Source organism: Zophobas morio, unplaced genomic scaffold, assembly GCF_036711695.1.
Source record: "Zophobas morio isolate AGI-343-1 ecotype UQ-CSIRO unplaced genomic scaffold, CSIRO_AGI_Zmor_V1 ptg000021l, whole genome shotgun sequence".
Taxonomy (NCBI): domain Eukaryota; kingdom Metazoa; phylum Arthropoda; class Insecta; order Coleoptera; family Tenebrionidae; genus Zophobas; species Zophobas morio.
Genome location: NW_026972126.1, coordinates 8717199 through 8731760, shown reverse-complemented (window position 1 = coordinate 8731760; position 14562 = coordinate 8717199). Strand labels below are relative to the sequence as shown.

The window sequence follows — 14562 nt, the reverse complement described above, 5'->3', positions numbered from 1 at the left end:
TTCCGAATGGTTGAACACGACAAGAATTTTGTCCCGATTATTTAATTAAAATAAAAAAAGTAAATATCGTTTGTTGAAAAGTAGATTAAATTAATTCGAGAACGGATGAAAAAAGCGCCCGTACCGGCTACACCCCTGTGTTAATAATCTCAAAAAGGAAAGCTTCGCTCCACTTATTTAAGCATCCACCTTTGTGTCAAAAACAGCGCGCTTTCTACGTACTTTTTTCACGTGTTCGCTTCCTCCGACAGGTACCAGAACGATCGCAGTGGCCATGACCAATGTCAGAGTCCTCCAGAGAAACCCTTCCTCCATTACGCATCCTCATTGGTACTGAAACAATCAATTTCGTTATTGGTCCTTCGAGCCGGATTCGCGAGAAACAAACAAGAGCGGCCGTGACCCGCTGTGACATTTCCAGGATGTGCTGTGGAAGAAAAAGAGTTCCGAGTCCCGTGCGAAGGTCAATTCGCATATCAACCCTGAAATAGACGGGGAAAGGGGTGGGAGGCGCCTGGAGCTCGCTGTTGTACGGTCGGATGTCCTCTCCTCGCTTGCTTTCACACTCGGTTTATCTGAAACAGCGAATACGTGTGTGTGTAGGTAAGCCTGAAAAGCACACGCAGGAAAATTGCCCAAGAGATCACACGCTCCGGCAGGCAAAGCTGGAAGCTTCCTTTACAACGGTTGTTATGACAGATGTCAATCATTATGGCTTACTTATGAAGGCAGATGCCTTGCTGAGATGTTCCGGGTGTTGCAGGAGACACCATTAATGATTCTTTCAGATCTTATGGAAACGTGTCCGCTTGAGTTTCGCCATCCTGAAAAAAAATAAAGGGATCAATAGCTGAAATCGGGAGGTAAAATTGACGTTCTTTAATTTTTTGTATTTTTATAATTCGCAAGTATTTACAAACTGTAAACTGTTATACATTCAGATGAAAAGTACATAAATTCTTGAACACATCATAAAATGGCCAAAACATTTGCAATTTCCCCACAAAAATTCTAATACGGACGAAGAAATGTTATTCAAATATTCATAGAGGTAAGGTCCGTGTGAGCCGAGCTTAAAGCTAAAAACAATACAGGAAAAATGGAGTTTATATTACAGAAAGACAAAAATCGTTGTTTCACTTTAAATTTAAACGAATGATTTTTAAGACTTTTCTGTTTTCGGATTTTTGCGTTGTGTGTCAGACTAAAGTCGTTAAAATGTATTATATCTACCCACATAATAATAATAGTTGACTAAGAATAGTTCGTACAAATGTGGAACAAACGCTGTGTTGAGGGTTGTTATCGAGATTGTCCTCAAGTATAGATGTCCTTAAGGAACTTTTATTACAATGAATAAATATAACAATAACGCTGAAGATAGTCCGTTGCAGTTTAAGTTTACTAACTGTAGTTAAACTGGTCAATACAAAAACAGTTAATTTCAGGGACAACGTGATTAGTGATAAGTGATAAGCAAACAAATCGGTGTGATGAATGTGGTTCTATACACATTAAAAAAAAAAATTACTCGTCAGGTAAATCATTGTTTGAAAATGTGAAGACTACTCGGAAACTGACGTCAAAAGTGCCAGAAGGAATGATCTAATTTTCTTTAATTTGTGCAGAAAGTATAAAATGTTCTTGCTGTAACTGAGAAGAATTACCCTGTTCAAGTTAGAGTAAAACTAAAAGTATAGTCGTAAACATTCTGAATTTATATGTTAACGGATCTCCTAAATAATTAATTATACGAACATAGTTTTAAATTACGGCAACAAACATTCCAAATAAACAACTTTTGTTATTTTATCGTTAGATGTGAAGTTTCCTGAATGACAGGCTTAATTGAAATACGGTGCTAATTATCACCAGAGGTTACAAAATTTAAACACACCTGAGTCAAAGACAAGTGGAATTAGAGTATATATGAAAGTTATGTTGAATTTTCTTAGAACTACCACATTTTTCTGGAAAAATTATTAGTATCATTATTACAAGAATTAAACAGGTATTTCAACAGCTTGGTGGAGGAAGTTTACACTTTTCCAGAATTCAATGCAGTTTTTTGTGTTTGAAAGTTGGTTTAATCGGGATGGTTATTAGCCATATTTGGTGACAATTATTTTAGCCATTTTAAAATGATCGACACATCGACGGTCGCAACGAATCTTAACCAATTTTAGACTTTTTAAGGGTTCACTGTTTTTGTGTCGGGGTTTTTTGAGGTTTTTAACACTTCAAGGAATTTTTGTTAGGATAATCTCTAGCAAACTCAAGGAAAAGCATACTTATACACAAATTCGAAAATGTTATAAATAAGGCTCGAATTGTATGTATTCAAAATGTATTCCTTAAAACGTGGCATATTCAGAAAAAAAAACATGTTTTCTGGCCGCATAATTTCTTTTTTCAACAGCGCCCATTTCTTCTCATTTTAATCCCCACTTATTGCAATGTAATGACTGTTTTTAATCCCTAGGGTGTTAAAAAAATTGAACTCCCGCTTCATAAAAAGACAGGTAGCAATTTATAAACAACAGGTATTTAATTCCTTGGTACATTACATACTATTAATACTACATATTTTTGCTGCATAAGTAAATATTAACGTTACAGTTTTGGAAGCGACCCATACTGATACGATCGTTACACTCTAAATCATTCAATTTTGGAAGGTTAATGTTACTAGTAGATCTAGTGGCTTCGCTTGTAATGAGTATATTTTTTGAAGTATTTGCCTCCGTTATACATTTTCAAATACACAGCGGAGTAGGATCAAATCTAGGTCTATTACTTTTTATAATATTTTTTTTTGCCACAGTTGCTAATACAATTTTGAAACTTGAATACAACAATTTAGTGCTAGTAGATTATATTCAGCTAATTACTAAATGTTTTCAACAACTATTCAATGTTCAAGATAAAATAGGTAAACAGTTTTCAGAAATTTAAGTTTGTTTTTGAAAAAAAAAAGTAGGTTTTAATACCTTGTCGCTTGTGAGTAAAATTTTGGGAGGAGAATTTGTAAATATGGCGCAAATCACTTCCAATGGAAAATTTTGAAAAACATTTAATAAATCATTTGGTTTAATAAAAATTATAGCTAAAATACAAGTATTTGTTAACAGCATTTTCCTACATACTTAACTTTTCAGTTAAATTAATTTAAGTTCTTATATTGCAGATATATATATACGTACAAGACTTGTACTTTTACAATAAATACCCTAAAATCGCGCGTATAGTCCGCCCCCGCGCATAGTCCGCCCTCACGTATAGTCCACAGTTTTTAAATCTCCCTCCTAAAAATCAGATAGTCCGCAACCTCGCGTATAATCCGCGGACAATGTGCGTGTCTGTATGGTTCGATAAGGTTCGATATTTGCTATTTAGGTACCTAAATTTAAGTATCTAGGTACTTTTGAGAATCTTTTTATTTTTGTTAGATATTTTATTTTTCATTTATATTGAGAATGCCCAATAAATTTTTTTATTTTGCGTTTAAATTTTTTGTTGGTTTTCCTACAGCGTATAGTCCGCCCTCGCCTATAGTCCGCCCTCGCATATAGTCCGCACCCGGCGTCAGGGAAAACAACGTATAGTCCGCGGACTATACGCGCGATTTTAGGGTACTTAAAAATGTCATTTTATTTTATTAGATCTATTCAAATTAAGTATTCGCATATGTATGTTTGGCATGCTTCGTTGCATATTGTTAATATATAAATAAAAAAAATAAATAAATAAACCCATACGCCATCCCAGTACGACGCCTATGGGTTCTAGTATGTACGGCGATGATGGGTGACGAGCGGCGTTTGCTAAAGAAAAGCCTGGAAGTGGAAGTCGCGGTGGGTATTCCAGAAAGACCCTGAGTACGGAACCTCGAAAAGGGAAATATGGGTTTAAAAAGAGGCCACCTTCGGGAACGGGGGGATCCAGCCAAATCAGTCAAATTGCGTAAAAATGTGTGCATAATATGGTCACATTTCTTCGATATTTTGATGCATACAATCCGAAGCTTAGATTTATAAAATAGTGGATTTTCTATTTAAAAAATATGAGGAAACCTGCATTTTACAAATTTAAAACGTCTGAATAAGTAAATCTTAACCTTGCTTCAACTTTTATAACAAACTGATTAAACAATTTTTTGCAAAATTAGAGCATCCGTGTTTAAAGATGATGAAGCTATATATTTTTAAAAAACACCAAAAGAATATTTCTTTTCCTTAAAATAAAATTTTATACTCAGAACACTAAACATGTATTACAATAAAAAGAAAATGAAAATAAATCGCTAGGGACCATAAAATTAAATGAACACAAAGGTGGTATTAATATCTACCTATAACAACTGTTTTTGCAGTTAATACCATCGTAACTATTTAAACTCATATATCAACTTAAATTAGCAAGAGATCTATCCACATATTTTTAATTTAATGGTACATTGCAGTGTTATAAATTTAATAATGATACATCAATCAAAAATGGAAACACATTTTGCTAATCCAACGAAAACAAAATTTAGCACAATTCATTAGACATTTATGAACGACAGTAAAATAGGGGTGTTTTATGTTTGCTTTAATTTGTAACGTTTATGTGGTATATCAAATAGTTTTAACTACAATATGTGTCAAATTTATCATGATAAATTTTGTAAATGAGTTATAACTCAGTTGTAAGCGCGTTATTAAATACAAATCTACCGAATTTTTTCTAACAAATGTTTTATTTAAACTTTGCTGATTACCTGGAGACATCGACTTTTTAACAGCACGTTTTGCAGGTTGAAATTAGCATTACAAAATTAGCTTTTAAATGTTTAATTTTAATTTAAATATACAGATCCTGTTTTACATGTTACTTTTTACGTAGTCGTTGTTCGTCTGCAAAGTTTACAAGGCCAGTTATAGTTGTTAAAATTGTTCTTTTATTATAATATTTATTACACTATAGGCTATATAATAAATATATATCTAATAATAAAAATATGTGCGAACGTTTATTTAAAAATTGTCAGTTGTGACAGTGCCAACATATAAAAAAAATAAAGAAAAATGGACGCAAATCTGAAATTAACGAACGATGAAATCGGTTCCATGGCTTTTTTAATTTTCAGTTTGTTTTTTAAACAACACTAACCCATATTTGGAGAATACATCTTCTGGTGTGCACGACCACGTGGTTTATAAAGTTTTAAAGTTCAGAGTGAAGCAGAAAAATAAAGAAAATTAAACATAAAATTGATGAAACTTTGTACGTATAGTTTAAAAACTATATACCGGGTGAGTCCAATTTTCTTGAATTTTTTATTTCCCGATCGTAAGCTATTGTGTATGTTTAAAATTTTATAAAATAACATACTCCTACACGTGTAGTCTATGACTCCGTGTTCAGTTTGTTATTAGAGACATCCAGAAAACTTCCAAACACTTTTCCTTTATTATCGTTTGTAAACATTTTAGATCAGAGTAATTATCTGAAAGTTTACTAATCTGACAGTTCTCAGAATTGGTAAACTTTTATTTAAAAAAAGTAATCTAATATGTAACTCCCAAGGTATCCTGTGAGAATGTATTTTGAGTTGCATAAACAAGTTTTTTAAAACGGACTCTCACAAAATTCTATGAAATACGTTTTTAACCAAAATGGGAGACAAAGTTGTTAATTGTGTTTTGGAGTAGAAGCTTTCCAGAGTTTGTTGTGATATTTAGTCTCACAGATAATAACTTATACGTAAATTGTAATGAGCGCCTAAAGTATAGTAATTTTATTTGCTAAAAAATGCGCAACACCTATAGTTGTTACCAGAAAATATATCGCTAAAATAAAACTAAATTTAATAATAACTAAATAAGCCCATACATTAAAAAGATCCATTTTTGATATACTGGTTAACATCGATAAAATAGGCTGTAAGTATTGTCTTCCACCTACCAGCATTCACCATCATGTTTAATGACGTAATATGTTAATCAGTAGGTATTCATAGTAAACAAATTTCTAATTTTAGAAACTCTAGTTCCACATGATTGTTTATCTGTTTATCACCGGTTCCATACTCTTAACACTACGCAAAAGGCAAGAGTCCTTTGCCTGAACCTCTCCATTCTACTCCCCAATCGATATTATTCAAATTAAATGTCAAAAAAGAAAATTTGCCCTCTCCAGCACGCCGTTGCCCCCATATCATATATTCTTACAGGGCTCACCTAAAATTCATCATAAACGTGCTCAGAATTTTAATGCCGCTCATAAAAAAGTTGCAACGTAAAATTCAGCAATATTTGTCAAGCACACACGGCAAAAATTAAATCTAATTAATTTTTCTACGTTGAAGATAATTTAATAAAATTTTCGTCGTCGACGGAAAGGAAATACATCAAAGGATCCAACCGCATATAAAAACAACCTTTGGAGGGAGGGAAATTCTAATTTTAGGTCAACATGTATGTAGACGTGGCCTGAAAAGGCTTTGACTTTGTTAACATGTTTTTAATGTACAGGGAAGTATTATGGGTGTCCTATATTAAAGTACACTGTTGTGGAAGGTTTCATTCAGAAAGCTTGTAAATGAACTGATGTAAATAAAGAATGAAACAGCAGTCGTAACAGTAACGCGTTGTCATGGGGCTTGCTGCTTTCGTGAATGAATTTGTAAGGTTCAAGGACGGAAAGTCGCAGATATCATGTGCTTATTCATTAAATATTCATCAGTACTTAGCGAAACGTTTTAAGCGTTTGAAAGTGAGAAATTTTTATGTTTTTAAGAGATGAGAGTGGTTTCTGGTGTAGCAAAAATCTGTTATCGTTGGTTAGAGATTTATCTAAGCACTATATTTTCTATTATTAGATTTTTACAATCCACCAGTTGACGAAAGCTGCAGTATCTTACGTTATATAAATATTTTTTTAAATTTTATTCTTGTTTAACATAAGTAGATATGTTGTAGATTTCAGAATCACTATTTATTATTAAGCCAAAATTATGCTTAATAATAATATCTTTGTTAGTTCTTTAACATCTTACAGTTCTGCATTAAACGAAAATAATATGTTACATAAGATAAATTCACATATGTAATATAAAATACAGGGTGTTTAAGAAAATGTGGACCAAAGTTTGGGTATCATTTCTTTGGTCAACACCGAAGAAAAACGTTTTAAATTTTTTTCTAATATGATCCCTTCTCATTCTGCAGCTCTTTGGAATGAAAAATTTACCTGCATTGTTAGGATGAGTACTTATCTAATTTTTTTTAATTCTATGTATAACACTGGAAAAATTTACTCCTTTACAGTATTTTTTTTTTTTTAATTATCAAAAATACGTATATTTACCTTGACCGAATATGCTAATGTGCATGATATTGGCAATTACACAGTGTATTTTTTTCTGTCATAAAGCATAGACGTAATGATAACTCACCTTTTCCTTCGCCATGGATTTACAAAATTTAGATAATAAAACACGCTGAATGTTGAAGGTAAGTCCAAATTCCAAAGAGTTGCAGTATGAAAAGGAATAATTTTTAGAAAAGTTTATTGAAACTGTTTTTCAATATTAAAGACGGATTTTACGTCCGAAATTTGCAAAACTGAATGTTTTGAAATTTTGCAAACGTTTTAAAGTTATCGCAAGCTTGATAAATTTTATTCTACATATAGATAATTGATTAACTCAAGAATCAAGAACGGCTCACTCCATTTTCCCCCAAAATTGGGAATACAGTGCCGTTATCATTAGTATTACACTGCATCTATCCAAATTAACATACGTGTCATTGGAAAAATGTTGATGGCAAAATTTTGTAATGGAAAAACTCAATTGAAACACACACATAGCATGCTTCTTTACCTTTACTTGAACATGACATATGTATCTCTATTTTAACTTACAAAGGTTATCAGTTATCACAAAAAATAAATTAAATTCGCAAAATCAAATCTTATAATTTTTCGAAACAGCTGGATTTGATGTAAGTTCAGTCGAAATAATTTTCGATCAATCTTTTATTATTCCAACATTTTTTTACGTACAAATTAATGTGGAAAATCACACGATGTAGGCTCATTTGAAACAAAAGCGTAGGTTGGAAAGCACAGTGCTAATTACCAAGCGCACAAGCAATCAAATGACAGAATCAAAATTTAAAATAAAAAAAAAAACTAATGAAAGCGACTTCGGGATTTCATACAAGTACAGTTTTCTATCTGAATAAATTCACATAAATCGATCGGCAATTCTATTCGTAGTCAATTTTGTGGTCTCCTTTATTTGCAGACAAACAACCAACATTCCCTTATCTAGTATCGATGGGTTAATAATTAAATTTTGATTGAAACGGCGCCAATAATGTTTATATCTCCTGAGGATATTAGTTTTTTTTTTATAAAATGTGGCGGAAATTAGAAAAAAGGAAGGTTGAAAAAATGTAAAAAATATCTAAGTGCGCATTTGCTCGTTAATAAAACAGATGCGTTATACATTTTCACAGTGGCGGATATGATGGCTATATTTATATCATCAACTTGATGTTTTCTGTTCTTTGGAAATTAGCCAGTGGCGACTCGTCCATGAGGTCATTGAGACAGTGTCGCCTCAAATATTTTTACAAATAAAAATATTATGCTTATTACATATTACTCCATTTTTTGTTTGATAATTTATTTTTGATATATGATATTATACGATATGCCCAAAGGCCCCGTAAATCCTATAGTTTAATCGAAATTGGGGTAAACGTCTAACTCTTAGTAAAATGCGAGTGACTAATCCTTTCTGAATGTTGACCAACATTACAAGCACAGTACGTTAAATCTAGACAGGATTTTATTAGATATATGGCCTAATCCATCTACTTTTTTTCTTGTACCTGATACACACTTTGATTAGCTTTGGACCTTTATCGGCAATTTGAGTAAAAAGCGAACGTTATTAAGCAATTTCACCAGCACTGAATTAAAAAGAAACAAGCGTAAAGCCCTTTTTTACATTTAAAAGGAACGTCGCTGAAGCTTAAAAATACGCGCTAATTTGTATCTTCAGACTTTAACACGGATTCTGCAGACGAAAACCAATGTCATCGTTTGATTGAACCTACAAAAAGACAGTATTATCACTATCAGACGGATGTAACTTCAGGTTAGCTCTATCAACTAAAATATTATAATTATAAATTTAATCATACTCGTATCTTACATTACCTGTTGTTCGAAATAGACACTCAAAAATTGAAAACTAAAATTACTATCAACTGATTTTGAACTTTGATTTAAATGTTACATTAATTCATTAATCAATCTCACTGTGATTTTAATAACTCTCACATGAAAAGACCTTCTTGTTCTTTTCGTGGTTGTAGCTTCCTGCGAAAATAATCTTCTTTTTCGAGTTATTTCTAGAACTTTTTTGCGTATTTGCTTATTTACTCAAAAATGGCATTTTTGTTGGAGCAGAAAACGACAATACTCGATTCAAACGACTTGAGGTGAATTCCGGGAAGAATTTACCAACGACATCCCCTGTGTGCGTCTAGCAATTCATTATATCGTTGTGTGACAAAGTTCCAAGATACAATGTCTCTACAAAAAAAGGAAAAATATAGCAAGTTGAAAAATAAGAGAACTGCAGAAATATTGGAAATGTCATACAAGTAATTGAGCAAATACCTACAACATCCACACGACATTTAGCCGATGGAATTATCTATCATATGGAACCTGAAGATCAAACAGATTGATCTAACACTGTTTCCGTATCAAGTAATATGTGTACAAGAACTACAACTTTTTTTCTGATTTTTCAATAATTTGTTTATTATTCAGTCATATCTTGCAAGTAAGTTATTTAATGCGAAAAACATTCAATTTCATTCGCATCCGCTAAACGGCATTTTGCAGGAAGCCAGGCCAGTGTCAGAGCAACTTCAATAATAATTCGTTTCAAAGTTTGAATACGGATCTCAAGTTCATGATCAATTGTTTCATTCAGTCTTATCGCTTGAAAATAGCACAGGAGTCATTATGGCTAAGAGTTTGCTCAGATCTGCCTGTGGCTTGATTTGAATATGTTCAGTCAATAAATCGTGCGATCGTATTGTCTTTCACTTGAGTAAATAATCAACAAGGACGACAATAATATCTACTCTTATTTAAAATTGGTAAATAGCATGGGCATAAACCCTCTGTTTTAACCCCCAACTTACTGATTTAGTTAATAATAAAAAAAATACAAAAAGTTTCTACCTTTGTCGTCGTCACGAGGAAATTATTCCATGTGTAGAGATGCTTTATTTTCTGAAATACCCAGGAGTGATTCTACATTCAAATTTAAGTTTTCAACGAATAATGGCAATTCATTAACATAACTAAATTAATATTATTTACTGACTTTCTGAGTGCGTACTAAAAAATTTGCTAATTTTCGTCAGTTTTGCTTCTTTTTCCCAACTTATCTGCATTTATGGGTAGCCAATTTTTAATAGCTTCTTTACCTACCTATTTTTTGTACTTACAAAAATATCTTGCAACATACTTCAAAATTATTCCAAAACAAACACTGCAAACACAGAACAAAAATAATTTTGAAAATGTAACGTTTTTTACGAAACACGAAGTATATTTTCACGTCGTATAGCACAAAGTTTCATAGAAAAACTAAAGATGCCTGAAACAAAATTTAAGATTGTTAAATATTGGGCTTTTGTTCTATGTCATAAATTATGCACGCTTTTGTCTGCTAAAGGTAAGAGCGGCACAATGGGATTGCTGCATTTTCGACTGTTCAGACCCTATATTCCGCTGAAATACCGTCAACCCACTGCAGATACCACAATTGAAAAATAGGGTAAATCACATTTTCGTATTTTATTTTTTGTTACATAATAGAAACAAAAAAATCCAATAGAACTGCCATTGATTTCAAGACAATTGTAAGACACGTTCTTCTTCTTGAAGTGCCTATCCTCTGTGGATGTCGGCTATCACATTTGCCCACATTACTCTATTTACCGCCGCTCTAAATAGTGCCATTGAGGTCAATCCGGTCCATGATCTTAAATTTCGCAGCCACGATATTCTTCTGCGTCCTGCTGTTCTATGACCTTCTATTTTGCCTTGCAGTATTAGCTGTAAGACGCGGTATTTTTCCCCTCTCATTATGTGACCGAAGTATTCCAATTTTCTGTATTTAATAGTTGTTAGGAAGTTCAGTTTTTCATGAATTCTCTGCAAAATGGTTTCGTTTGACACGTGATGGGTCCAGGATACTCTTAGCATGCGGCGGTAGCACCACATCTCAAACGCGTCTACACGTTTGCACGATGCATCAGTGAGCGTCCATGCTTCCGCTCCATATAGGAGAGTTGGTAGTATATAGCTGTTTAGTATCCTAATTCTGGTTTTTATGTTAAGTTGTAGGTTGCATAATACATTGCGCATTTTGTTGAATGTGGCTCTTGCTGTTTCTATTCGATGTTTTATTTCTCGTGAGTGGTCCCAGTCTTCATTCAGAGTGCATCCCAGGTATGTTACAGAGTCGACTATCTTGAGAACTGTGTTGTTAGCGGTAATTTGTGGATTATGGGTATTATTTTTACTGATGATTAGTATATGCGTTTTTTTGGTGTTCAATTTCATCTCGTATATGTTACATGCATTAACTACACGGTCTATGAGTCTTTGAAGTCCTTCGGCGCTGTCAGCTAAGAGGACGGTGTCGTCCGCGTATCTGAGATTGTGTACTATTTCCCCGTTTATTATAAGACCATCATCTGTGTTTTCCAATGCTTCTCTGAAAAGTTGTTCTGAGTACACATTAAGACACGTTAGAAAGTATAATTCAGTGCCCTGGACTGATGAAATAATGAACCGTAACTTACCTATTTTTTATGTTTTCTACCGAATAACCAATTGCATAAAACATCATTAAACAAACTTCTAGTATTATAAATTTGAATAAGCTCATATGTGTTTGCCTGGACAGGTAAAACTAAAATCAAGTTTTTTGATGAAAAAATTATAGATTTTTCTCCATTAGCTTAAGATCAGATGACAAATCTTTTTCACTTAACTTACAACAATAAAATAAAATTTTAGTAAATAACCAAAGCGATACAATTGATAAAAATATTAACTTGTATATAAATTAAACTTTACAATTTTATATAGGATTATTGAAAATATGAAAATGAATTCCTTCATGCAAGATTTAAAACTAGAAAAGATAAATTAATTCATCCAGCCAAAGCAAAATCATATACCCTTAATTACTAATACGGCTCAAATTTTTTTCTTTGTTAATCAAAATCAGTACAAACACAATCAAACAAACCAAAAGTAACAACAGCAAAAACACCGAAAGTTAAAGATTGTCAACTGAAACTAATTTATAAAACATTTGTGGTATCAGCAGAAAAACACCAAAAAATTCTCTATCATGAGAGAACGACCCGAACTCGAGAGTTCAACTAAAGGAATTCATATCGATTATTTACTTAGGACCGCAAACACTTTGTTGAAATTTCTAGGTGCAAAATAAAGTCCACATGGACTAATTTCTTGTCAAATACGCAAAACAAAATATTTAATCTTTTACAATTTCTAAATTGAATATTAAAAAAATTGATCAAAGGTTATTTGACAGAACTTCCCTCCCACCTAAAGTAAGTCAAGCAATCCTGCTTCTTCGAAAAATGATAAAATTTGAATTTGGCCGATTTTATTCTTTTAGTGGTATATCAGGTAACTGAACCAGCGACTTTTGCATTTATCTAGCAAAATTCTAAGAAGACGTTATCAAGTCTTTGAAAGGGACAAACTGATAAATTTTGGTTGACGATTTACCATGTTTAGGATCACTTTAATGCGTTTTTACAAGATATCAGAGAGAAATTGTAAAATGTTGTAAAACTCATTTTTGTCTGAAAATATAAATTCCTGAGATAAAAATAAGAGCGGATTAATAAACCAGAAGTATAGAAACATATTATATTATAAAATTTGAATGGAAATTAATTAACAAAATTGCGAGATGAAGGCATCACATTGTTGGGGGAATAACTAATTAAACAAATTTTGGTTAACACTGTACTAAATGAATAATCCCGCTTTAGAGATTATAACATAATATTATTACGATTACAAAATATGAAACCCTATTACGTACAATGCTTTTTTTTAGAGGACATCAACCACATGGGGTTTTTAGTCCCCGAAACTATTGGAGATAATCACAATAAAATAATAAGAGACACAATTTAAAATAGCTCATAAAGTTGAACGACTTTAAGGAAACAGCTTGGGTATTAGCGAGGATATTGTTACGTTGAACGGGCGAATAAAATCGGCGTGAGTAAAACTCAACAATTTATTTCTTACTAACTCGAATTTGCACGACTAACTATTACAGCGATCATGTACAAAATAATTCCGGCGCAACTTGACTGTACTCTCGTGGAGTCGATTTTACTGAATAATAATCGTTCCCGACGCTTCGACGGCTTTCTGGGCCCGTCGCGACATCCGCTTCCAGGCTTTCCTTTACAGAACGCCGCGTCGTCCGGCCGATGAGTCATACTACATACTAGAAGATCCATAGGCATCGCACCGGGGCGGCGTATGGGTTTATGTTGTAACAATATTTTCTAGAGTTCTTTCGAGGCTGGCTATGGCGCGATGATGGCTATAATTGAGACAGACAGTCAGAAGGTGCGCTACAGTATTGAGAATCTGGCATTCAGAGCAAAAACAAAGGGCTTGTTGTGTCAGATATCCAACATATGTCAAGGGAGTATGACGGAAACGAAGAAGTGGACGTAGTGTGTGTACCCTTAATAGTAGATTTGGCATCAGAGGTTGGAGTTTATGCGATCATAGTGGAAGTGAACCTGTTACCTATCAGTCCTTGATACGAGGAGACCCAGAAGAAGTGTTAGCCAGAAGCGGATAACTAATATGGATAGTTGACCCTGGATTTGACGAACCAAAAGATATGTGGAGTAGATTTGTTGTATCTTGTGCAGGGCGGCCGAAGAGTCCGTGTAGATGACGAAATTGGGCGAGACATGAGTAGATATAGTTTTTAGCTCCGTCTGTATAGAGAACCAACGGATCAGGAATACACTTTAGTTGGTCAGCGAATCTGGTTGAAAGAGTAGTGTTGGGCTGATTATCAGACAGAGCAAAGTTGTGGTGAATTTTTCCACAAACCCATGAGGGAAATTGGTTGAAATGCGTGGAAAGGAGGGCTGGTATGGAATAAATCAGTTCTTCTACTACGAGGGAGAGTCTACGATAAGCTGGCGGGCACCGGGAGGAGTTTTGATTAAATATCTTAAATATTAATTGGGAGCGGCGGGTGAAACGGACATTGTGAACTCAATGGTTGACATGTGTAGCGATTCGTAGGCTGTATTGGAAAAAAAGAAGATTTCGTCGAAAAGAGAGTGAAGGTTCTGCTGTCGGGGTATACAAATTTTGCACAAGCGTTGTCGGGAAAGCTCCAGTGGCCCCGTTGGTGACTGGACAATGTTTTTAGAAGACCTAAGC

General features: G+C 33.5%; 1 protein-coding gene across 4 annotated transcripts in view; it reads right to left on the bottom strand.

The window, feature by feature from the left end:
- LOC135132953 (probable G-protein coupled receptor CG31760) overlaps positions 1-14562 on the bottom strand; it is a 196617-nt gene that overhangs the window by 99153 nt on the left and 82902 nt on the right. For 2 of the 4 annotated variants that reach the window (XM_064061174.1, XM_064061172.1), the window contains exons 2-4: positions 721-824; positions 389-575; positions 223-333 (exon numbers count right to left, since the gene is read on the bottom strand). In XM_064061174.1, coding sequence (XP_063917244.1) covers positions 223-328 — 106 coding nt within the window. In that variant the 5' untranslated portion in view covers positions 329-333; positions 389-575; positions 721-824. The remainder of the gene's footprint in view (positions 1-222; positions 334-388; positions 576-720; positions 825-14562) is intronic. The other 2 variants (XM_064061173.1, XM_064061171.1) reach the window with 1 other exon arrangement.